The sequence below is a fragment of the Penicillium daleae genome (assembly GCF_028827525.1).
Source record: "Penicillium daleae strain IBT 16125 chromosome Unknown utg000009l_segment0_segment0, whole genome shotgun sequence".
In the NCBI taxonomy this organism is placed as follows: Eukaryota; Fungi; Ascomycota; class Eurotiomycetes; order Eurotiales; family Aspergillaceae; genus Penicillium; species Penicillium daleae.
In genome coordinates this window covers 1,662,860-1,687,895 of record NW_026623157.1, presented here as the reverse complement: position 1 = coordinate 1,687,895, position 25,036 = coordinate 1,662,860, and the positions used below count along the sequence as shown (strand labels likewise).

Here is a 25,036-nt window from a genome sequence, read left to right as displayed (position 1 = left end):
TCCTAACCTCCAACCAACCCGGCGCCGGAGGGGGTGGAAGTTTAGGGTTACAGACATACCAGAGAAACACGACACGAGAGACAATAACTGCGCGAGATAGGTTACCAAGTTTTTACGTTTTTGTTTACAAATCTTACCCATCTGACACCCTTTTTATCCATTGCGCGGTATACATTACCCATTTTACTCGCAAAGACCTAACAGTAGCCCATCATCTGGTGCGGAAATGAAACCCTATTTCAATCCATTTAGCAAGGACAGAGGCGCATTAGCGTCTCCGGGGGTTCCAGGGTTAACATCAGTGATGGGCCAGAGAGAGGGGGGCGGTTGACCGTCATCAGAAGAGATAGATGTGAGATCCGCCAATGAGACCATGTGGATTGGAGAATGGTGGATGAAGATGATGGGGGTGATCGTCCGCAGGCATGCAGAAGATGTACCCGTACCCGAAGGGCACTAGAGACGCTAGAGCCCGGGAGAGTATGAGGTAGGAGATGTTAGTGATAGTAGTCTTATATGAGCAGCTAGTGAAGGTGGGGGAAGGCACCGGAGTTGGTAGAGATCAACAAGATGTTTAGAGGAGAAGAGGGGGCGGGATCTCCAAGTATTTAGAGCCGAAGAAATGATACGGTGTAGTGTATCTTATCTTACCCTTCCGTATGCCTTTGTGCTCGTTGTATAGCAAGGAGATATTCCGCCAAGAGTCGAAGCATACTCCATATAGATTTCGAAATACGCAGAATACGGAGCACGGGGCATATCTCAACCGGAGAATATCAACGCCACGGGGATATCGGGGCCTTGAGGTAATCGGGACAAAGAACGAGAGCGAGAGCAAAAGTGCGAGAGCAAAAGTGATGAGGTAACGACTATTCTGTGGGTTTGTCAGTGCGCGAGTCTGTTCGGAGATGTCGTGCAGAGTGCAGAGTGCAGAGCGGTGGCGATCATGTCGGGGTCGGGGGTGCGATCGATGAGAGCTTGGACCGTGCAGCCGTGCAGGTGCAGCCTGGCGCAGGAGCCCTTTGAGCTTTGATGAGGAGGAGAGGATCAAGACGAGGAAGGAGGGGGGTGGATGTTTCACCCCCGCCAAACCCGTTGGCCTATATTCCCCCAGTTCACCCTTTCTGACGCTAGTCTCGACCCTCTCGAGACAAGAAGATGGTCCGTGACCTGCAGGCTCCAGCGACGGACTAAAGACATCCTGTCGTCTCCCGCTACGTTGGGCCATCAAGGCGGATCCCAAATGAAGATGATTGCGCAGCTGCTGCGATTTCGTCAGGCTTCACTCCAAAGTTGACAAATACATAGTGTATTCCAAGGTGCCTGTCGGCCACGACGGATCTCGAGAATGTGGCGGTGTGGTAGAAAAAGAAGAGGGAGGGGGGGATTGGAATGTGTCTGAGATGAGCGGCCAATAGCTGTCGTGTGTCAACCACACCTTTTCACCATCTCCTCGTTGCGCAGTTGCCAGCTCGATACAAAAACCGGTTGGCTGGCTTTGACTTCCTTGCAAAGACTAAGCCACAGGAGAAAGCGAGAACGTTTTCCATGCACCATGCGCATCATCGGAATGCCTCTAAGCCACCCTAGGGCCATCTCGGGGAGAATGATGATATAATTGGCAGCAATGTATACCGTAGGAGCCGGGGTATCCGAGACTATAATGCTAAGTAGGAGGTCTATACACTAGCCTAGATACTAACGCACTTGTTATACCTTAGTAGGTCATGATAGTCTATCTACCTCACGACTGACTCGTCAACTTGCATGATAGACCAGGAGAATCTCCGTAGTTGCAACTTCCTAGCACGATGGCCGTGGATCACTCACGTCCCGTCCCGTCAAGGTTCGGAGGGTATCGCCGGGACTTCCATGGTAATGCAAGGAGGTGCTCGGTGCTCGACCGTGGATGAGAAAGAAGAGTTAGAGTGTGGAAATGATATCCACTTGAAGGCACATGCATGTATAGCATTATAATAGTATATACCATACAAGGCACACATCAGTATCGTCACTCATTCCAACCTCCACACCCAGGCAATCCTCAACACGGCTGTATCAAATGCACACGGCCCTATGATGACGTCGAGGACATCCGGGTCATCCCGCATATGCAGCGGATGATGTATTACGGGGTACCCTAGCACAATATTATCCTCTAAAAATGTAAGCAGGTACGCCATCCTCCTGCGAGTGCAACGCCCACATGCGCATCGGACATACTACGGAGGAATATAGCCGTTTTCCCATTCCCAGGAAACATGCCCCCCTCTTCTTTTCACCAAAAAAAGCAAAACCCCCCAGTAATAGCAAGAAATCAAGAATGAGCCTAGTGAAAGACAGAGAGAGGGTAGGATGTTACCCAAGGGCGGCGCGGCGCGGCGGGCAAGCCCTATTCGGCTATCGGACAATTCGTCACTGTCGTACAGTCGGGTAGCCACAGGAGGGGCGTTATGCAACATTGCATTCGACTAAAGCTTTAGTTTTCGGCGTCTCGATAGATGAGCTAGGCAGGAGCAGGGAGTGTTTCCGATACGAGGGGAGCTATGGGAAGAGGGGGGAGTCAGAAAAGAGGGGCGAGGCAGGATAATTTGAGATTATAGTCGGCAATATACTTTGTAATATATTGATAAGATGGACTTCTGCAGACTAACGGTTAGTAGTTGATCGCATCGGTGGAGGATCCACGCGCGATACTTCGACCGATCGCCACAGGGTGTGCACCGGCCAGAGGATCGACATGGCGAGGGTGTGGAAGGTTTGGAGTCGATAGTGGGATGCTAATATTGCATGCAATAACGTATTATCAGGTATTTTATGTGGTATTGTATACAGTACACTGTAGTATTGTATAATGTGCAATATGATTGGTATAGTTCTTAGCAGGCTGGGTACGGGAAGTCCCAGCTAGGCATACTGCGTGAGCAACTCGAGCCAATATTGAGGATGGACTATGGACGCTAACGAGTGATGAAGCCAATAGAAAAGAGGATACACTGTCCTTATGATGAGTATTACGGTAGAAGTACTTCGCTGACCCGTAGAATCGTGGTCATGAGGGTAGTATTCCAAGGTCAAACAAGGAAGTATACAGAGCATCTCTCTAGAGTAGATGGGAATAGATGCACCGGATGGAAATGCGGAGTGGTCTGTGCCCCACCCGCGTCGGCTTGGACCCCCTGGAACCGCAACTTCACCACCTCCGGACTGCGCTCTCATCAACTCCGCAAGTCAGATACCAGTACCTCAGCACTAGCTTTATACCCACCAAAGCAAGGTAATCGTGCAAAGCCCGGGCCCTGGCTCGGTCCGACTCAAGTCCCGTCATCTGACAGCGTCGTTTCTCCCCCACAGACCGATCCGGGTTGGTCGCATCGGTAGCTTCACGCCATCTCGTCATCCGCCTTCTCGTCATCCGCCTTCCATCCCCCACCCCCTCCAACAACCTTTGACCATACCTGGCTCAGCGCTTCCTGGCCCAATCAGTTTAATCCGCCCTTTCAGCTGTGATCGCCGACCCCCGTACCCTCTCCTTGATCGAAGGATCTCCAACGTCCATCCGATTAGCGACTCCAGCGCCTCCGTTCCCCAGTTGACGTCGTACGCTCCTCGATCCGCCCCTGCCGCCTCGGAAACAAATCCATTCTTCAAAAACCCCGCTCGAGGAGGATCATCACTCGCACCAAGAGCCCTAGCCCTACCCGGGACCTCGCGTTGAAAGATCCGACTAGCCCAGGCGCCCCAAAAGGCATACAGTCTAGGGCATCGGAGAAGGCAACCGCACAGGAATCCCACCAGAGAGGTGACCGGAGGATCGCCCATCAGCAAAGTTTTACGATCGACCTGCGCATTATCGCCTTTCGGCTACGCGGTCAGCTACCAATCCGCAATTCACATCGGCGTCGGCGCTCCTATCACGGCGTTGCTGAGGACTTGTGGTTGTTCGCCCCCGGCCGTTCAGACCGTGTTCACTCGGCACGAGCACCCTCCCTCTGGGTACCTGCGATCCCCGCTAGGCAGAGTCAACCTCTGCGCCAGAACACTGGGAATAGGTCAAAAGCCGGATTCGCGTCATCTGCTCCTCGCAGACTCGGGTCTAGTCGCTAGCTTCCCCAGCCTAGCCAATCTGATAGACTGCTGCTCATCATCTGGCGCAGATCATTCTGCACTTCATCGTGCATAGTCCCTGAAGACGTTTTGTCTGTTTGGCTGTGTCTTACAGCTCCCTTGACGCTTGTTCTTTCTGGGTCTTTCCTCAGCCACGGGCGTGTCCTGCCGATAGATTGAGGCCGTGCACGGTTACCCCAGCTCATCTTTGCCTGCTTTCTGCATTCCCTTCCCCATTCCATCGGCAAGCCGTTGATCCAAGTCCTAGCTGGAAAGCATCTCTAGCCACTACTCTTTGGGGAAACTATGGCGAACACATCCTTTCGCGACTCTGTCAACTCGCTGGGCTGGTCTCGCAGAGACCCGGATTTCCCCGTGCGCACCAACAGTTCTTCTGAGACACCATTTCTCTCGCGCCTGCAGTCGTTGAACCCATTCGGGCAAGGCGGATATGTTCAGCTTCCCACGCATAATGAAGCCCCCGGTGCACCGCTGCCGGCGGCCACTCGACGAGAGGAGGAAGAGGGATTCTTCGCTTGTAAGTCAACTTTTGTGTTTATTTTGGTCATTTGTTTTCCCGTTTCTTGTTCTTGAATGAGTCTATCATGACTCGTGACCCCGACCCACCGATCTTCCTGTACAGCGTGCCCTACCTGCGATGCAGGTGACGAGTGCGAGTTCCTGCGCCGGGAAGGATTCCACCATTGTCCATGCTATGCTTGGCTACAGGGTCAACATCCGACAGGAGCAACAGCCATCCACATCTGAACTAAAGAAACCCGACTAACCGCTTCAAACATAGTGAGTCGATGGGATCGAATGCTCATCTTCGGCGCCTGTAACCTGGGCGCCGCCGTTTGCTTCATGATCTGCTTCTTCCTCTTCCCAGTGCTCACGCTCAAGCCTCGCAAATTCGCCGTCTTGTAAGTGTCTCTGCCAATACTTTCGAACCTCCCAAACTTCAGCCAAACTTTACCCTACCCTACCCTACCCTTGGTGTTATCAACTTCAGCCTCGTTCTACCCTACGATTCCCTTTCTCCAATCCCCTCCCTCTACCTCTTTGCCCCATACGCCCCCGTCGTTCCCTTCCATCTCCTATTCGGGCTCTGCCCTGCATAGCCACTGTTCTCCCTTCCCATTCAAACCCCGACACCTTGATCCCGGTCACTTGCGCCATCTCGCTCAGGCCATGTGCAAGTTCGTGTGGCCGCGCTCGACGCTTTCCATTCGTCAGCGCCCCGAACTATGCCGCCTGCCTGCGCCGCATGCCAAGCCCCAACATCCACGCAAGATGCGCGCATCCTCCGGCCAGCATCGCGATGCCAAGTTGTTTACTAACTTACTTCTTTTTTTCTTTTGCTACAGGTGGTCTGTCGGCTCAGCCTTGTTTTTGTTATCATGGGCAGTCCTCATGGGACCCTGGTCTTACGCTAAACATTTGGTCTCGGGACCACGGCTGCCATTTACGGCGGCTTATTTCGGGTCTATTGCGATGACTTTGTACTTTGCCATTGGGGTATGTATTTTCTTCTTTTTTTGGATGTTTATTTTTCTTTGCTCTTCACGTCGTATGCTTCTAGTCTGATCCTAGCTTTGTGTCCTCGATACTGGCTGTCGATCATCTTCACGCTCTGCCAGTCTTGTTCCACACCACCCTTCCCTTATCGCTGCTTGTCCTGTTATCGTCCTAGTACGATGGTTGCACTGCAAAATGTTGGGAAAAGGAGCGGAGATTTTGCATCCCTCTGTTTATCTTTCAGTGCGACGTGACTACACCCGTCACGCCGATAGCTTGATAGACATTCCCCTTTCGCGCAAGACGAGCTACGGCACTTCGAAGACAAGATCGCGACACATCGAGACGGGTGTAGGCCCGGGAGTTGTGGTGATATCACCTCGCCGTCCTCCCGTGCAACATCAGAATCCTGCGTTACAGGCGTTCAGCTCTCTCAACAGCGCTGTACAACGGCCACAAGGCTGGACTGCCCACATTCCCGAGACACGTCTCACTGTACCTGCGCATCTGATACTACATGTGTCTCGTTGCTTGCTACCTGCGCCCGCGGCCTGGACGTCGAGTCGATACTCGATTGTCTAGACCGTTTCCATTATCTCAAATTTTACCTTGTCTTCGCGTTCTGATATTCGAACTATTTGCTGTTGTTGCCGTCGTGCTTGAGAGACATTCGCTAACAAACTCCCACAGCTCCAAAGCCTCTTCCTCACCCTCATCTCGTCCATCTTCCAACTCGCCGCCCTTCTCTGGTATCTCGTCAGCTACTTCCCCATGGGCAGCACAGGACTGCAATTCATGGGTCGGTTTGGTGTGTCGCGGGTTTCGGCTTGGATGAGTGGGTGAATACCATACCAGCGATGGAGACCGATGCGTTGGGATCTGGATACAGGGTTTCTTACTGACGGCCGCGAGTTAATATCCATCTGCCTTTCCTCTTCCAGTCTTGGGTTCGTGTATATGTAGGTAGCGACGGTAGATAGAATTCATTTCTCTGATCACTCCATCTCCTGTTTATGATTCAGTGCACCTTAGAGCTCTATTAGTTTAACCATAAGCAAGACAGCCCATGCTGTGGTTGTTCAGCAGAAAGTATCAGTGCTCCCGTTAATTTTATGTAGATGCTATCCAAGGCTGCTAGATCCTTACTTCAACAGCAAGCGCAAGTACACAGCTAATGCTAATGCGAGCATAACCCAAAGCAGATAAAAACTACGACACCATCCAACAACCACCTTCAACACCAAATAACTTGCACCCATCAATACTTCCCCCGCATCATAACAACCCCAACCATCCCCTCAACAAGCTTCACACCGGGCACTTCGGCCTCAAAAATGCCCGTCTCCCCACCAGACCCGATCTGATGCCACCGCTGCAACAAGTCATTACTCTCCTTGGGCTTGACATCCGGTGAAGCCGTGCCAACAGTGATGTGCGGGATCGCATTCGCGCACGGGAACGCCGAGTCCGCGATACCATCGTTCTCGCCTTCGGCAGGCAAGATGCGCACGACGAACGCCATGATCCGGTTATCCCAGACGAGTCGCTCGAGGCGAACGCGTGCGCGGCCGAGTTTGGGTGGAGTGGCGATGGGGTCGTTGACCGGGTTAGCGGTCAACACGTCGACGTACTGCTTCACGTAGCGGTCCCAAATTTCGGTGCGGTCTTTGGACGCGGCGCGGTGGATTAGCGTGACGTGGAAGGCGGGCTGGATACGGCGGGAGTTGTGGAGTTGGTTGTACAGGCGGGCTGTCTCTGGGGACGTGTTGGTGAAGAGGGATTTGAGAGTGGAGGTGATTTCGGGGGTGGGCACGGAGACGCTGAAGTACTCGATCTTGCGAGCGAGCATGGCGGGGGTCGTTGCTGTGTTTGATTTCTGCGGGGCTACGGCCACGGGTGCGTTCTTGTGCTGCTTCTGACTCGGTTTGTCGTAGCCTTTGCTCAGGTCTTCTTTGACCTGGTAGCCGGCGATGGCGGCGTCAATGGCAGCGTCTAGCTCTTCCGGTGTAGGCATAGTGGGGATCACCCGAGGGTATGCGGCATGCAGAGCAGTTACCACGGTCTCGAGGTTCTCGCGGGACGAGGCGCACACGTCGAGGTCGATGATATGCTGGAAGTGCATGTCCGGGTCCCGGTCGGCGTCGACGCCCTCAAAGCGAGCCAGGAATCCGTCCATGATACCGACAATCTCCTGTCGGTTCTTGGTTCCAGCACGAATCGTCTGGTGATTGTCGCCGCGCTCAAGGACTCGCTTCCGAGTGATTTCCTTGATCGCAGGAAGGAGCTCAGGCTTTGGGTCGTGAACGTAGTGGAGGGCAACAAAATTAGCATCGTTGATGACAGGGAAAACATCCTCCATTAGTTGCTTGCGCTCCCGTCGCTGGTGGTTGTTGCGATCTGCGATCACGACGGGATACTCCGCCATGGCCTGGGTGATCTCAAAGGCAAACTGCTTCGGCTTGCCCTTCTGCTTGGGGAGATTATCGTTCTGAATATGACCCCATCCGAAGAGATGGACCAAAGCAAGCGCAACTGTTGTCTTTCCGCATCCTATAGAAGCGATGGGAGCGATGATGATATTGTTGCTGGCCCTTTTGGCATTGTCGTTCTCTTCCCCCATGGCGATGATTTCCGAGCCCTTCAGACCCCGCTCCTGCAAGAACTTCTCTCGTAGAGAGATAATGCCATGGTTATGGTTGTACTCCTGGCTGAGCTTGGGATTCTTGATGAACTCCCTCCGCGCAAACTGGAGATACTCCTCGGTGATCTTCTGATGCTTTCTGATCTTTGGCAGCTTCCCGGAGATAACCGCCTTGGTGCATTCACGCCACTGACGGTACATCAAGTATGGCTCCTCGAACTTGTACTTGAAAAACCAGTCCCTGTAACCGCTATCGCGGTCACTGATCTGGCATCGCACCACGAATCCTTCCGTCTCGCGGTCGTCCCATGTGCCACTCTCCGCGCAGCCCTCGAGGAACTTCTTCACGGACTCAATGTCATCGTACACCACATACTTTGCCTTCTTGAACCCCCATGCATCTGCAAATTCGTGTACCTTGTCTCCCGACATGGTAGCAAACTCTGGCTGGTTGTAGTTCAGGCCGTGAATGTAGATGCCGGCAGCTGCTTCGTCGTAGGCCAAGACATGCTCCTCGAAGCTGTCGTCACAAAGCTCTCCAACCGCCGTGATATTCATCTGTCGCAATGTCCGAGCCAATTCCTTGGAGGTTTTTCCGACTGTAGCGACATGTCGTTCTACCCATTTTTCACCGGCCTGTGCGTGGCTCATGTTGGTATCGGCCCGGACGCCCGTAGAGTGCTTGCTGCAGACCAGCAATTTGTCATCCTCGAGACCCGAGATGAAGATAATACAGCCATTCTCCTTCACACTCAATTCATAGGGACCCCGGGTCTTGTTCTCAATATTGTGCCACTGCGTGTCGTTGGTCTCGTTCACGTTGAAGAACTTGTCATAGCCGCGCACCGCGATCTCGGGGATGTTGTCTTTCCGTCGCGCTGTGAACAGGCCTCGGGCATATGTAGGTAGGTCAGGCCGTTTGTAATCCCAGTCCATAAACTTCCACGAGTCCACAGTGACACCCTTTGTGCCCGCGACATCGAAGGTGGTCTTTTTGCATGTGAAGGTGCGCTTCTTCTCGCCCTTGGACTGCTTGCGGGCGTCTTCCAGGTCGCGTACAAGCTGCGCAATCTGCGATGGATCCTGTGTCGCCATGTTTGCAGCTCTCTCGCGGTTGTTCTTTGTGTGAGGAGGAATTGGAATCGAAGGGTTGGATGGAGGGGAACACGCGAGGTGGGGGGTGGTGGAGTGCGAGGAAGCCGCGAGGACGACGAGCACTGGTTAATTAGCTGTCTCGGTAGCTGGCAAACCGAGTATTTAAAGGCCAGCAGCCGGTTGCACCAGAGTTGAAGCAGTGGAACAAGCAACCCCCAAGCTCGTAAAGAAAACGAGTCATTCGCGAAGAGTCACAGCCTGCGGGGAGCCAAAACGGTAAGGCGGCCCAGCCTTATCGCGCTTTTTTTCCCCGCCGAACTTCGAGCTCCGCCAACTTTTTTTAAAGCCCGCCTGCTCGTTACTTCGCCTCAACTCGATTTACTACATCTAATAGTCCCTTCCTTTTCCCACTTTTCTGTGACTCACTGTGGGGCACAACTATGGCTCAGCCCAATCCTTACCTGTTGGCCTGCGACAACCCGTCAGCACTGCTCGAACTCCTGCGCTCCAATCCCGCGATCGCTTCTTCCCAGGACGAACATGGATACTCCCTACTCCACGCCGCCTCATCCTACGGCCACCTCGATCTCCTGCGTGCGCTGGTGAAAGAATTCAATGTGAACGCCAACCTCCTCGATGAGGACGGCGAGACCTGCCTGTTCGTGGCTGAGACTCCCAAGGTCGCCCGATGCCTGGTCGAGGAACTCGGAGTCGATTATAACAAGACCAACGATGACGGGCACAAGGCTCACGAGAAGATGGAAGCCGACGATGAATTTCCCCAGGTAGTCGCCTACCTGCGCGAAGTCTCGGGGGCTCCTGCTGCGGCAGACAGCTCGGGGGGACCATTGAATGCCCCTCCACCTGTTCCTGGTAACATGCAGGTGAATATCGGTACAATGTCGGAACAAGAAGCCAATGCTGGTGAAATGGAGGTGGATCCCGAGTTTAAGCGCCGAATTGACGAGTTGGCAGCTCGCGAGGACTTCAACAGCGCAGCCACTCAAGAGCAATTGCGGGATTTGGTCATGGATGCACTCTCCGGTTCCAGCATTGAGACTGCTGATCGCGAAACCCGGAGGAGGGTGGAATAGATAAATTGCATTATTTTGTTGGCTTTACATCCTATACCCTGGGGCCATGTCTGCTCTGGCGAGCTTGGCTTTCACACCCCTTGAGCCCAAGCTATGGCACCGCCACTCCTCTGGAGGCTTCATGTCACGTATCCAGACTCTAGGAGATTGAGATATTGCACCTCAGTACAACCTCGGTGTCCTGGCGAATCGAAATCTCAGAGAACGGCTAACCGGCCGGTCACCAGGGAATGAGCAGCCTTCTCAGAGCTAGGTTTCTTGGGGATTAACTGGGGGTGGTTTTTCTGACGGGCGTAGGGCGGCTTATCGAAGAATTGCCTGATTTTATCTAGTTTCAGCCTCAGCGAGACACCAAAGCCCGAGGCATCCCCGGACATCCCCAGCCTCGGCACATATATTACAGACAAAAGATATAAAGGTGGTCTTAGTTTTTCGGTCCTTAACTATCCTTGAATCTTTGTATATCATTAGTGGCGTCTTGCTGCTTTGTGATGTAATCGAGGTGACGGTAAAACTGCCGCCTCGGGAAATGATCGCTCACGGAGCACAGAATGAGTTAGTCACCTCGCCGCCCTCAGCAGCTCACGGAGCGAACATAAGCAGCTCCCTAAGCAACCTGATCGCCCACCCTAAGGCTTAGGCTGATCGCCTTATTCGATCTCATTTTCCCTCTCCGTTGCATAAGATCCTCCGACGCTAACCGTACTTCTAGTGTTCCTAGGAGCGAAGGCTAGGATATGACTTACTCTCACGTTGCTATAGTAACTTCTCTCGCCTTTCCTGCTACTGTAGTTACGAAATATTTATAATCATGATGAATTGTACGTCTTACATAAGGCCGGGTGAAGTCCATGTCATAAATGTGCCTCAGCCCCAGCTTAAAGAGTAGTTAAATAGCTCGAAAAGGTGGGGGCGGCTCTTACCCCTATCTGTCACCCTCGGTAACCACTCACGAGGATCATAAGGGGGATTTTTGTTCCTAGAATAAGCTGCAATCTACCAATGCCACATTATCATCATCCATAATGGGCTTTCTTCAGCTCTTCAAGCATCTTGGTTCACCCAAGTTTGCCGAAAAAACAACGATGGGTGTCCAATCATTGCCGACTGAGCTCCTAGAAGCCATTCTCACGCTACTAGATTTCCAAACGCTCCTCCTAGCCCAACGAGTCTGCCGGCAATGGGCTAACTGCATCCAAGAATCCCCCAGAATTCAACAGATGCTTTTCTTCCAACCAGCATCTGCAAGCACATCCCGCCAACAAAACACATTCCTAGCATCAAAATTCCCCTACTGGTTCCCCGCCGATACACCCAAGTCTTGCAAGACTTCCTTCGGCGCAGGCGACATGCAAGATTTCCTCAACAATAGCGACGTATATAAACGGCCAGAGGCGAGTTGGCGGAGAATGCTGGTCCAGCAACCGCCAATCATGGTGCTAGGGTGGGTAGAGCGCAGCATCGCACCCGACGATATGGTAATGCTACACCGGTGGGAAATCCCGCTCCAAGCATTCGTCGGACTGCGAATGAACATGCTCTACGACCTTGTCGTCAAAAAGGCCGAGGTTGCGCCACAATATTTCTACTTCAGGGTGTTATGGTCCCAGTACGAGAGTTTTGAAAATAATATGGTGTCGCTCAAGTCGGAACCAGATCCTGCAATTTATGGAGGGAGGATCGCGGCACCACTTAAGAGAGCTATGCGGGGTGCCGATGTTGTTGTTGATATGTGGCATGCGAGTCACTTGCCGTCTCACATTTCGCATCAGCGGAGGGAAGAAACGTGGACTTGGAGTCTGGTGCGGGGACTTGCAGCACCAACGGGGGATTTGGAGGTTGGGCTGGTGCATGACATGAGAGAATTAAAGGAGGTTAATGGGTGGTCTTTGGCAACTGATTTTCCTGCTGGAATCGAACGATATATGATGGAATTCCCAGACGGGTGTAGTAGTGCCATGCCGTTGCCTGATGACGGTGACTCGGATCTATTATTTGGAATGTGAACGAGCGAGGAGAGAAACTGTTTTCTGTCACGGTGTCAGCCGCCCATGAAATAATGAAATTATATAGTGCTCATAATGATATCTAATAGATGGTCGTAATGTCGTAATCGCTATGCACAGGTATATAACTATAAATCTGGTCTTTGATCTGGCGTCGCGTTGATGGACCAAGATAGCATCCGACCTCGAGGTAAATCTAAATCAACCCCAGAGCTATTGATATTCGTTCCAGTCCGAGGCGCGCTAATAACTTTTCGCAATATTTTACAAATCCGTGAACCACTCTCCGAGGTCGAATCCACGAAATCCGAGATACTTTGGACGATCCCACCAGAGGACGTGGATGTTATCTTTCAGTTTCTTCCCGATCTAGATCAAGCTTATTTTGCACTGAGCTGCAAAAGGTTGCATGCCTACTACGTCTCATATACCAGACGACGAGGAATATGCGTACACTCAACATTGCCCAGGACGGAGCTACTCCATCGCCTCCAAAATGAGGGCTGGACATACTGTAGCGGATGTGACAATCTCCTCTCCACCAGTCCTATTTATGGCGGCAGCTTCTAAAATTTGGGAGGAAATATGATCGAAAGCCTGATATATTCGAATGTAACGTTTGGTGCTATATCCAACACTCTGGGGAAGTTGACATTTGTCTATGCTCGAGTATCACATTCCATCAAATGCAACATCCAGTCGATTGCTTTAGATCTCAACAGAAGGAGTTCCCATTCCCCAAGAAAAGACATCCAATCGATCACCTTGGATCTCGACAGAAGCCATTAAGACACTCGTCATATTCGACATCATCTGAGAAGTTTTTCCATATCTGCATTTTCAAGCATTCGCTAGCTCGAGTCTTTATCGTAACTCGAGCGTGGTTCAACAAAACTTCCAAGACTTTTCGGGTGGAAAATAAGTTCACTTTTCAGACCTCCGAAAAAAAACATTTCGCTGGGGATCTTCCAAAAGATCGGCCCTAGACAAAGCCGATACGAAACCGAGTTCTGGCTAAAGAATTTATTTAATGAAGCTAAATACAGATTCTTCATCGGAGACGAAAGCTCTAACTGGTACAAATGCCATGGATGGGAGACTGAGGGGGCTGGACTGTATACTTTCAAGATACTGCTAAATCGAGACTTAGGAGGCAATAGGTGGCCTAGCAAAGGGTGGAGACATAATTGTCATAACTAGCATGTTCTCGTATTCTCATTTGCTCACTTGCTCATTAGCTCATTTCTAGATTAGCTGCTATAGGCTGGAAACTTGAATTAAACATCAATACTAACATATTAGCTTTTCCTAGAATTCACAAGGCACGGCCACATCTGTATATCTAAGGCTAGCCACTAGAGCATGGTGAGTCCGCGCGGCTAGTTCCACTGATTACTTATATATAGTCTAAAGGGTCGATAATGTCTAAGCAGAGCTTTACTAACTAGTATGGAAGTTCGTAGCGCACGTAACGTTAAGAGAGCCGGTCCTAACACTACAATGCTTCTTATCGGAAGGGGCTTATCGGGAGTGCCACTAACCTGAAGAGCCGCCAAGCTTAAGTCGATCTGCCCGCATCTCCAACTTCCCTCCAAACCCCACACCTCCTACACCTCCTACACCTTACCGGCATCATGTCTCAACCAGCCTCCCCATATCCTACGCAATCCTCCTTCTACTCAACACCTCCAATTATGAACCCATCTATCAATCCTGACACACCACCTCCTCCACCCCCAAAACCGAGTAGCCATGAAGCCAGCCGAAGAGGCACCCCGCAGGGCACGACCTCCATGCCAACTCCACAGCAGCCACAACCTGGTTACCGACCGGATGCCCATTCATCAAGCCTCCAACAAGCACAATATCAAGTGAATTCGCCACCAGCATCCCTCCCGGCACCTCCCACAGTCGAAGAGGGCTGGCTACCAGACATCGTGAAGGACAAATCGTAAGATTCACTCACCCGATCCATTTACACCATAATCGCCCTAACCCCTCTCCCACTCCCAGAACAACCGACCTACAGTCAATCCTCCAAAACCCATCCCTCATCTCCGCCCTCTCCGCCCAACATCCATCCCACACATCCCGCCAAGTAAACCTCGAATCCCTCCTCCAAGTAAACAAAGACCTAGCAACCCGCCTCCTCGAGCTCCAAAACCACGTCTCCGACCTCCGCAACCAAACAGAGACAATGCTCCTCACGCATCAATCGCTAGAGGTCACCTGGCGTAAGAAGCAGACTGAGATGGATGCGGCGCTGGCGCCGTGGTCGCCTAAGGCGTTGTATCAACGGCTTAGCGCGGCGATCGCGGAGCAGGAGGCGGTTTGTCAGGCCGTAGAGGAGAGTTTCTTGGATGAGGATCATCATGGACGGGCGACGGAGAAGGAGATTACGGATTGGGTGAGGAGGGTTAGGGCGGAGGCGTCGAAGTTGGCGGCACGGAAGGAGGCCAAGGCAAGGTGGGATGAGGGGAGGGTTGGAGGTTGGCGGTGATTGGGAATATGCATTGGCTTGTCCCTCGAGGTCGCCTGGAATATATATAACCCGTGATATACCCACCCAATTTGCGTTTGCAGTGTTCAAGATATGCTGCCTCCGAATCTACGTACCATTTCAGTCTTGGACAGTGTACGTGCTGTGTATACTAGGACAACATGGGAAGTACGTGCCTCGCGGGACGATGATAAAAACGACTTCTCCCGTCAGGAACCTTAAATACCTCTGGCTCGGTCAGTACCTATCAGACGGCACACATGGAATCCTTTTGTTTTAATAAGATAGCTGCAAGCTGCCTCATTCGGTAACGAATTCGCTTCTCATATCACACGTCTCTTCAACACCATTTCAGATTTCAATTTCATACAGCCGACTTCCACTACTGTCCTTCGGCTTCACGCTTCTTCGCCTTCTGGCTCTTCCCCAGAATAACAGTACTCAGATCACCAACCGGAATCGTCAACGGGAAGTCGACAGCCTCAAAGATCTGGGCAATGAAAATCCACCAAATTGGCAGACACAAAGCAAAGTTGAAACCACCGGCGGTCTAGTCAAAAAATTAGTGGTCATTCATAGATGTCCAAAATATTTGGGCTTGCCTTACCTTCTGTAGTGTAGCTGCATGAGCGAGATTGCCCAAGGAAGTCTGGAAGAAAGTCGCCGCAGTCAAGGCAAAGGTGATGACCAGCAGGAGGAGGGCGAGGAAGAGGCAGACATTGGTTCGTATGGAACAGATGAGATATACGAAGGTCAGGATAGCGAGGATAGTAAAATATAGACCTAGGAGAAAGGGTCAATGGCTGATTATTATCGGCAGTGATGTAGAATGGTTGACGAACCAGTGGTTGCAGCAAATTCTGGCGTCTGCATTCCTTCTAAAGAATTACCAGTGGAAGAGTAATTGGTTCCAACGCCGAACCAGGGGATTAGAGTTGTGCCCTGGACAATCCAGAAAGTTCCTGCGTACGTCAGATCAGTACTAGTCTTTTTCCCCCACGCCTATATTTTGTATCTTAACATACCGTAGGTGAAGAAAAGGGCACACGAGAAAGTGTTTCCCAGAAGCCACTCGCCCACAGCTCCGAGGATTTGGACCATGCCACCGAAGAAAATATAGACGGGCCTGTCGGATGCAACGATAATATTAGAAGACATTCACCAATTAAGCGTCCTAGTATCTGCAAGGCTATCACTCACAAAACGGCTCCACCATTTCCGCCCGAGTGTCCCCAACCCATAGTCAACATCGCCGCAGGTGTCGCGGCAAGCAAGAAGCCCATTAGCGAAATGGGAGTTGGGTTGCCAAAGGTGCGACGCAGATTGCCAGCAGTAGGCGTCTTAGGGCTCAGGTAGAGCTTTTCAAAGGCATCCCGAGGAATTGGAAGCAAGACACTATCGGCCGTCTGGTAGCGACGGAGGATCTCGGCAGTGGCAGCGTCATGCTTCTCGCTGATGTTTTCGTCTGACATGTTAGGCGAAACAAATCCGATTCAGGGTTGCAATATCTGCGGAGTGAATAAACCAACGTGATCGCGATTGGTCCCGTATTAAAACAAAGAAGAAGAGAAGAATGCTGCAAGACCTTGATTTCCCCCTGGACCATCATCAGGGAAAAACCGATCTTATATTCCAAGTCTTTTCATCATGACCCCTCAACAATTCCAAATTCAATTCCCCGTCTCCTCACCCCCACAAAATCCACCCCCAGACTCCAACGCCACGTCCAACCCCGGAATATCTCCAGGCTAGGCCCCAGCGAGTCAAAACGAGATTCGGATCCAATCCAAAGTGCCTTGCATGGTTTACATTAGAGTCATCTGGAGAGGCGCAGTCGCGCCATTGAGGACTATCATTCGCTAGCCTAACAACCGCACTCACGTACCACCAGCCCATTAGCCCGCGCTCGAGAGTAAGCGGGTCCCGAACCTGTATTCTTGCGGAGGTAAGCTGCGGGGGGGAACTAGTCATTTTTCGCCCCCCCGATGGAAGGACGGGGCGTTTCCCCGCGAAATGACCCCGGAAAACCGAGGACTTTCAGCCTTCTCGGGGGATCCAATTCGGCTGCATGGTAGCTACCTCGGCCGTTTAGGGCTTATTGGGCGGTTTGGGCGGTAAGATTGATGGAAGTATAAAAGGTTACACGCGCCCAGACTTTTGAATGGCTTTTGTGGCGCCGGGCGAAAGTCTATTGAAAAGCTTTGCCTCGTATACTTTGTCTCGGGAGAAGATGCGATGGAGGATAATTATGGCGTGGTGGGTATCGTCCCGACCGTTACCTTAATCTTAGAGAGCGGATTATCATTCCGCTCTTGTTGTTGTTTCATTAACTATGCAACTATACAACCTGGCACTATTATGGAGAAGAGGGACCTCGGTCTCCTTGACAGGCAAGTGGAGGAATCTACAGTGGCGACTGGCGGCCCCTAAGCTTCAGCCCTCGAAGACTTCAAAACTATCTTTCTTCGTGCAATCGGAGATACACCGAAAAATAATTGCAAACTCACTCAAAGAGACGTCTGAGAAAGAAGGCAGTGATTTTAGGGTTGGACTTCTTACTCGGGCCAACAACATCATAACAACCAGACAGAGGACCTTCCAGAGTAAGTCATAAACTCAGTCTCTTGCGTCATAGTCATCCAGCGACTTCAATTCCAAGAAAGAAACACTATTCGCCATCGTATGTGCCCCAAGGCCATCCCACTTCCTCCACGGAGCAATTCTGCTTCCGAGGATGTACATAAGGCATGCATCCGAACACAACTCTTTGGGCATCGGATGTCAGGTTGTCAGCATCCATAAAATTGACTTTATGCTCGGGCTTAAAGGTCTTAAAGTCCGCCGGACTTCATCCTTCCCGGAGAAATCCCCCGAAAATCCCTAAAACCAGAAAGCCAACCAACGATCAACCGCGGCACTGAGTAGGCGACTTCCCGCAGTGGGTGGGACATCCCGGAAATCCTACGATAACAATCCCTCGCCAAGACCCAGTAGCCGAGCCGCGTCGCATTCGTATAATGACTCGAGAGAAGAGTGCTCTAGTTGACTAGCGGCGTTGGCGATAAGCTAGATTGTCTATCTATTAAATGCCAAGTAGTAGGATCAGGAGGGGTTGGAACTAGCCTTATAAGGAAGGTGGCTGCGGTTGATCCCGCCTCTGACGAATGTATACCCCGGAATCCATCCCCCCAGTTCAGCGATGAAATGCGAGCTGCTTGGTCAGCTTCGATCGAGCTAGTTAACTAACTACGCCTCGTTCATTGATAAGATAAAGGCCTCCCACCTTTGATAGCGCTCTCGTCGGCTGCTCGGACGAATCCAAGTTGCTGTCCAGTAGCTCGGCCGTGATGGTTGATTGCGATAACTGTTCGATCCCTCGCTTGTTCCTATCTACGTAACATCAAGCGTACGCCACTATCAACCGATGGGTTCCTATACGAGGTTGTTTAGGCTTGGCGAGGACGTTGAATGCAGCGAAGTTGGCCTAGTTTGGTACTATCCAGCTCTTTCCAGTGCAATGTTGGCGATAAGAGCATGATAATGCCGGAACGAGGACCGGAATGCGATGGATAGAGACGATAGCAAAGGGCTTCCAATTACTACCGTGATAACACTCTATGGTGGTATAAAATGCTTCAAAACGAAGCGATGGAGTGTCCCATTAACTATCAAGCTAGCGTTCCAAACAATTCGGCCCTTGTAGGATCTCATAATGCGAGGTTCTCTTGGCAACGCCCTGGTCGGGCTAAGCATCTCAGGCCTTGGCCTAACAGCTGCTGTGCAACGTGAATTTGAGATCGTACGGTTCCATGACCTTGGTGCTGTGACAGCAGACTCCCTGCACAATATTCATGTCGAATTTCTTGATGAGTCCTTCGAAGGTCATCTGAAACTGGTATATGGAGACTGCGGCATGGAAAGCCCCATATATGGACACCATGATATTGGCAGCATCTTTGTCAAGCGGGAGGCTAAGCCAGACCGATTTGTCTGGGTGACTCCTGCAGATGCACCTCATGCGCACTGTCTTCATGCATTCTCTGAATCGACCTTGCTTGGTCGGTCCTCTCCGGTCAGCGTCACCTCGCCCATCGTCAAGCGCGAGAGTATCGCTGATGTGGCCGATGCAATGGGCCCGTGGTTTGACGGTGTCGCATACATGAAATCCAAAAAGAATAGCCAATCTTTCGTCGCCAAGGCGAAAGACACATCTGTTGCCATTCTAGGCGGAGGCATGTCTGGCCTCATGACAAGCCACCTCCTTGAGTCCGTTGGAATTCACAATTGGCATATTTTCGAGTCATCAGAGCGAGTTGGTGGACGCATTCGCACCAAGTATCTCAACAACACTCGCCCGGATCAATACCAATACCAAGAAATGGGACCTATGCGCTTTCCCGTCAGCATCACCTATACAGATACCAACGAGACCCTCGAGATTATGGATCACCGCATGGTCTTTCAGCTGGCCGGTGTGCTCAATAAGATGAATACTGATAGACCTGATCTCCAAGTCAACTTCATTCCGTGGGTACAAAGCAGCCCCAATGTCCCTGCCTCGACAGGCGGCAATCGCCTACCAGATGGCCGTATCCCCACGGCAGCACAAGTCGCAGCCAATTCCTCTCTTGTTTATACAGCTGCATCATCTAATGCAACTGCCGTAGCTGATGCAGAAGCTGCTTATGAGAACTATACCACATTGGATGATCGGGCCACAATCCGCGCAATTGCGACCAACATGTACCAAGCCCACAAGAAAGCCGTGGAAGATGGCATGTTTCACTGGTCCGAAGCCGGCTATCTCCGCTATGCTATGGGCTACAACGCAAACATCACCGATTACGTTGCTGGCACCACCGACTCTCCCATTTGGGGCGACTTTTACGACGACGTCTACTTTGCAGCAACCAAGTGGCGCACAATCGACAAGGGTCTCGAATCACTGCCTCGTGCTTTCTACCCTCACGTCAAAGACAAGGTCACTTTCAACCGCACTGTGCAAGGTCTCATCTACAACGAAACAACCGAGAAAATTTCCGTCGCATGGCGAAATGACCCGCTTCAAATGATCCCTGAAACCGCGGAGTTCGATTACGCCGTCGTTGCAGCGCCATTCAGCAAAGTCCGGCTTTGGGATTTACCCAGGTATTCGTCACTATTGAGTCGTGCCATCTCATCACTCAACTATGATCCTGCCTGCAAGATGGCACTTCTGTACAAGACACGCTTTTGGGAACACATGGAAAATCCCATCTTCGGCGGCTGCGGCTCTGTCGATGTATCCGGCGTGGGCAACGTCTGCTATCCATCCTATAACATGAACGGTACTGGACCGGGCGTTATTCTGGCCTCGTATATCTCTGGTACACCTGCACGTTCGACGGCAGCTCTCAATCCAGAGGAGCACGTCGCACTCATCCAGCGCACGATGGTGGAAGTACATGGTGACATCGCTGCAGAGCAGTTCACTGGTATCTACGATCGGCAGTGCTGGGAATTCGACCGCCATCAGGCTGGTGCTTGGGCGGATCCGCTTGTTGGTCAGCAGGAGCTGTATCTACCGGCGTATTATCAGACCGAGTTCAATACGATTTTCATCGGTGAGCACACTAGTTATACGCATGCTTGGATCTTTTCGGCTCTGGACTCGGCTGTGCGGGGAACTACTCAGCTTCTGCTAGACCTTGGCCTTGTTGATGAGGCCAAGTCTATCGTGGAGACTTGGATGGGACGATGGATCAAGTTGTGAAGTAATTATGCTGTGGAATTTTCTATATTTTGTGTGGGAATATCTGATGAATAGACATAATGACGTGATCAGCAGCATCCTTACTGTCAAGAGATTTTCTACAATTATCGCCTGGTCCCTTCTATTTCCAATTCATGAACGTTAGATACTAGGGGATAACCTCCTTCCCCTTCCAATCCCAGCACCTCCCCCTCCCCCCATCTACATCCGGTTTTAATCCCGTGATGACACTCAACAGTCTATCAGCCGCATCTAACGGCTCCAATAAATCCCTTCCCTTCCAATAATCCTTCGTAAAATCCGTCTTCACGGTGCCCGGGTGCAACGCAACCGCAATAGCCCTCTCAGCGCAGCGGCCACGCAGATACAAATCAAACGTCTTGGCAACCTGATATACGGAGGCTTTACTCGCACGATACGAGTACCATCCCCCGGATGCGTTGTCAGAAATTGAACCCACCCGCGCCGCCATCATAGCATAGATGGCGTGCGCTGGTAGCTGCAGCTTTCCTTCGGAAGTCGGGAATGCAGATGCGGACTTGTTTGGGAGAAATGGGGATAGGTGTTTCATGAGAAGAAGTGGACCAAGCGCGTTCACTTTGAAACTGTCCAGTGCATTGGCAGCATCAATTTGAGAAGGAGATTTCTCGACATGTAAGATTCCAGGAAGTGTGAGAGCTAGGCGAAGTGGCGTCTCTGGCAATTCTTTGCGAATTGTATCGGCCATTAATGATATCGTGGATTCGTCTACCGTGGCAGATTAGCTTCCTCGCCTCGAATGGGAAAAACAGGAGATCGAGGGAATTCAAGAGAGCAACATCTGACATACCCTTCACATCAACTTTTAATATACGAAGTCTTTTTTCTGCATCGGAAGGTATTCCTTTGCCAGATAGCAGTTTCCCGCGAACTTCATCGCAGTTCTTCCGCGCTGTGACGACAACTGGGAGATTAGTTTGCGAAAGTAGTTGCTGAGCAAAAGCAAAGCCTATTCCGCGAGAAGCGGGTGTTACCAGCGCGAATCCATGCGCGGTTGCCATATTTAAATTGATTGGATGTCGGGTAATGATTTTGGAAGGAGGACGAGACTCGTTCACTTAATCTATGTTCCAGAATTCAATATGACGTCATTGGTATCCACCGAGAAAGGAACCAAACGCTTCCTTAAGTTTAGAACCCTGAGGAAAGTACCAAATCATATCGTCTGATCCGTTATACCTTGAAACACAAATAGAGAGATACTCCGTAACACGAGTAGAAAGACACTTCAGAAGGCATCCAGACGATCTCTGCATAAAGACAGAATTGAAGCGAATTTACCTGGAGTCCGCAATGAATGCCAACGAGGCAGTGGGCCCACGACGAACATCCAAGATCCCCAAGAGACATATTTAGTACCTGCAACTATCTTCGGGGGCTTGAACATATTAAATTCTCCGACGCACGTCAACACAAAGCGGTCTGACTTCGAAATGAAATTCGCTCATTGTTTCAACTACAACTCTTACGTTGTACTACAGATGGTCTTTCCACGGTGAACTGATGTTTGATTAATTGATATGACCAGGTCAGTCTGGTTTACAGAACGAAACGAGCGTATATGTGCGTCAACCGCACCTAAATGAGTGACATAATAAACAATTCGAAAAATCAACAGCAAACCCAAGATATTCCTCCTATACAAGGTCGACCTGCCCCTCGTGGCAGTTCCAATCAAACAGTGGGCTTTTTGATCTAAATACTAGACGTTATCAAGCCAGAATTTGCATTCACCTTGTTTGAAACGTTCCTTTATGCCGACACATTGGCAGAGGCATTGGCGGTGGCATCTGCGGAGGCATATCCAGATGAGTTGGCGCTCGCAGATGCATTGGCGCTCGCGCTGGCAGCAGCTGAGGCTTCAGCTTGAGCAGATGCCTCAGCCTCAGCAGAAGCTGATCCGCTGATTGAACCAGTAGCGCCAGGGAAAGAGATACTGATACTGGTACTCCAAGTCTCCGGCGCAGTACCAGTTCCAGTACCAACTCCAGCACCTAGGCTACCAGAGACGCTAGTGCCAGTCTCACCAGATCCGGAACCGCCAGCACCAGCGGAGTCAGAGCCAGAAATGCCAGAGCCAGAAGAGCCCGAGGTGGAATCACCGGAGCCCGTGGAGTCAGAGCCTGACGGGACGCTCGAAGAACTCGCGCCGAGAGAACTACTACCAGAAGTACCACCCTCAGCGCCAGTGGTGCCAGTTGCGCTCACTCCGGAATCTCCAGAGGAATCTCCGGAGCCTTCGCCGGAAGATCCTCCAGACAAACCACCGGAAGGACCGCCAGACACGCCAGCGCCTCCAGTCGAGCTAGCACCAAGAGATCCTGTGCCCGATGCGCCACCATTTCCAGCTCCTGTAGTAGAGGACCCGCCAGAAATGCTTCCAGATGAACCACCAGAGGCACTTCCAGATCCAGAAGCACCTAGAGAACCAGTACCTGAAGCACCGAGGCTACCAGAAGTAGTGCCGCTGGCACCCCCAGAATAGCCTCCGGATGAACCACTTGAAGTACTTCCGGATCCTGATAGACCTCCAGAGAGACCCCCAGAAAGACCACCAGAAGCACTTCCAGATCCAGAAGCACCTAGAGAACCAGTACCTGAAGCACCGAGGCTACCAGAAGTAGTGCCGCTGGCACCCCCAGAATAGCCTCCGGATGAACCACTTGAAGTACTTCCGGATCCTGATAGACCTCCAGAAAGACCCCCAGAAAGACCTCCAGAGGCACTTCCTGAGGCAGTCGCGCCACCAGTCGCGCTAGCACCGAGCGAGCCAGTCCCGGTAGCATCCAGGCCAGAAGATCCGCTCCCAAAGCCACCCCAGCCAACTCCACCAAGTCCACTAAGACCGCCACTCAGTCCACCATTGGCAGATCCAGAGGCCGATCCCGAGCCGGAAGCAGAAGCCTCTCCAGATGATTCACCAGACGATTCGCCCGAAGAATCAGCTGAGCTGCTTCCATAGGCACTACCGCTGCCAAAGATTGAGGCAAGTCCACTAAGGCCGCCACTGGCGGAAGATTCGGCGCTTCCAGAGCCGCTGCCCTCGCCACTGAGGGATCCGTCAAGGAACAGGCAGGGCTTACGAGCCTCGAGAGCCGTGTTGACAGGCATCGCCAGCGCGGTGCCCGCAAGCATAAGCATGACAATGTTTTTCATGTTGATTGAAAGATTGATATTAGAAAGAGAGGGGGAAGACAGAGTCAACTTGAGAGGAGGTGAAAGAGATAGAGAGAGGGTAAGTGTATAAGAAGAAAGAATGAATTGAAAGATTGTCAAGTTGAACCAGTCAACTGAAGCGAAAGACGGTGGGTGATGATGATGGTGATTGATGGAGGAAAGATGACCATCTTTATAGTTGACTAGAAGTAACCGGCATGGGAGATGAGTCCGCGATATCTCTGAGTCTTAGCTTGTCCCTGGTGTCTACCAATTTAGTGAAACGAATGTCCACATGTCTCATGGCATCCTGTTTCAAGGACCCGTGGTTGACATTTTCCATGTGTGGTCATCGGTTCGTACCTGGCGATTGAGATCCTAACCTCATATATGACGAATTGCTCGTTTCAAAACTAAGAAGTTAGATATCAATTGGTCTGCAATAGTATTATTCGACTGCTTATAAAACTGAAGGTACGGATCTATGAGCCATATATCCCATAATACTAAGCCAGACAAAGCACTGTATTCTTCGAACTAAAGCAGGGCATCCACTAAGTCGTGCCTGCATGGGACCAGTCGGTTTCGAGACCAGATACACTATCAACTGAGGAAGGCTATCCGGGAAGATCAACCGAAAAATGAGGCATCTTGCCATATTCGGGTGTTAGGCCGAGTGGGTCCAGGGGATTAGTGCCCGAGCATCCCGGACGCCGAACCGTTCATAGCAAACTTAGTTTTGGCGGGAGAGGCTTATTTTTAGATGTTTATCGCGTTAGAAACAGATTAAGGAGAAAGGGGGATTTCCGTGTGGTGCTGGTCGATCATCAGTTCATCCGGCATTAGTCTTATTCGTTCTGCTGCAGCTGCATCAGCATAGGTGAGGGCTTTTTATTCGGCATAGAATACCTTGTACTCGTTACCCTCGTCAGTCTCCGGAAAACTTATCCAGATTTTGAACAAACTTCCGGGCTTAGAGCGGATATTTAGAGATAGGAACATGATACAATCTGTAGAAAAATAGGTAAAATCCTGCTTCTGATGGATCAAGTCTATATCCTATCGTATCAGAATTCTTTCCGAACGACAAACGTTCGACCTAAGCCAAAGTTACTTACTTGATGAGAA

The 25,036-nt window shown here is 51.2% G+C and overlaps 9 protein-coding genes across 9 annotated transcripts; 6 read left to right on the top strand and 3 right to left on the bottom strand.

Annotated features, from left to right (window-relative positions):
* Positions 1-4,413: 4,413 nt before the first annotated feature.
* On the top strand, positions 4,414-6,468 carry N7458_011757 (putative Golgi traffic protein SFT2; the record flags this gene model as incomplete). Its single annotated transcript, XM_056915139.1, has 5 exons — positions 4,414-4,645; positions 4,910-5,030; positions 5,073-5,625; positions 5,701-6,120; positions 6,316-6,468. The coding sequence occupies 5 exons, from the start codon at positions 4,414-4,416 to the stop codon at positions 6,466-6,468; spliced, it is 1,479 nt and encodes a 492-aa protein (XP_056759893.1).
* Positions 6,469-6,883: 415 nt separating this feature from the next.
* On the bottom strand, positions 6,884-9,361 carry N7458_011756 (tRNA ligase; the record flags this gene model as incomplete). The annotated part of the gene is made up of 1 exon (XM_056915138.1): positions 6,884-9,361. The coding sequence occupies one exon, from the start codon at positions 9,359-9,361 to the stop codon at positions 6,884-6,886; it is 2,478 nt and encodes an 825-aa protein (XP_056759892.1).
* A 440-nt stretch (positions 9,362-9,801) lies between these two features.
* On the top strand, positions 9,802-10,455 carry N7458_011755 (ankyrin repeat protein; the record flags this gene model as incomplete). Its single annotated transcript, XM_056915137.1, has 1 exon — positions 9,802-10,455. The coding sequence occupies one exon, from the start codon at positions 9,802-9,804 to the stop codon at positions 10,453-10,455; it is 654 nt and encodes a 217-aa protein (XP_056759891.1).
* Positions 10,456-11,480: 1,025 nt separating this feature from the next.
* On the top strand, positions 11,481-12,461 carry N7458_011754 (F-box protein; the record flags this gene model as incomplete). The annotated part of the gene is made up of 1 exon (XM_056915136.1): positions 11,481-12,461. The coding sequence occupies one exon, from the start codon at positions 11,481-11,483 to the stop codon at positions 12,459-12,461; it is 981 nt and encodes a 326-aa protein (XP_056759890.1).
* Positions 12,462-14,095: 1,634 nt separating this feature from the next.
* Positions 14,096-14,961, top strand: N7458_011753 (vacuolar protein sorting family 37 protein; the record flags this gene model as incomplete). The annotated part of the gene is made up of 2 exons (XM_056915135.1): positions 14,096-14,412; positions 14,475-14,961. The coding sequence occupies 2 exons, from the start codon at positions 14,096-14,098 to the stop codon at positions 14,959-14,961; spliced, it is 804 nt and encodes a 267-aa protein (XP_056759889.1).
* A 382-nt stretch (positions 14,962-15,343) lies between these two features.
* On the bottom strand, positions 15,344-16,433 carry N7458_011752 (putative plasma membrane ammonium transporter (Ato3); the record flags this gene model as incomplete). The annotated part of the gene is made up of 5 exons (XM_056915134.1): positions 15,344-15,511; positions 15,569-15,744; positions 15,804-15,923; positions 15,987-16,087; positions 16,162-16,433. The coding sequence occupies 5 exons, from the start codon at positions 16,431-16,433 to the stop codon at positions 15,344-15,346; spliced, it is 837 nt and encodes a 278-aa protein (XP_056759888.1).
* A 2,240-nt stretch (positions 16,434-18,673) lies between these two features.
* Positions 18,674-20,713, top strand: N7458_011751 (flavin monoamine oxidase family protein; the record flags this gene model as incomplete). The annotated part of the gene is made up of 1 exon (XM_056915133.1): positions 18,674-20,713. The coding sequence occupies one exon, from the start codon at positions 18,674-18,676 to the stop codon at positions 20,711-20,713; it is 2,040 nt and encodes a 679-aa protein (XP_056759887.1).
* Positions 20,714-20,861: 148 nt separating this feature from the next.
* Positions 20,862-21,753, bottom strand: N7458_011750 (uncharacterized protein; the record flags this gene model as incomplete). Its single annotated transcript, XM_056915132.1, has 2 exons — positions 20,862-21,460; positions 21,543-21,753. 2 exons carry the CDS (start codon positions 21,751-21,753, stop codon positions 20,862-20,864), a joined length of 810 nt encoding a protein of 269 aa, XP_056759886.1.
* A 1,067-nt stretch (positions 21,754-22,820) lies between these two features.
* N7458_011749 (uncharacterized protein) lies at positions 22,821-23,376 on the top strand (the record flags this gene model as incomplete). The annotated part of the gene is made up of 2 exons (XM_056915131.1): positions 22,821-23,183; positions 23,233-23,376. 2 exons carry the CDS (start codon positions 22,821-22,823, stop codon positions 23,374-23,376), a joined length of 507 nt encoding a protein of 168 aa, XP_056759885.1.
* Between the last annotated feature and the right edge of the window lie 1,660 nt (positions 23,377-25,036).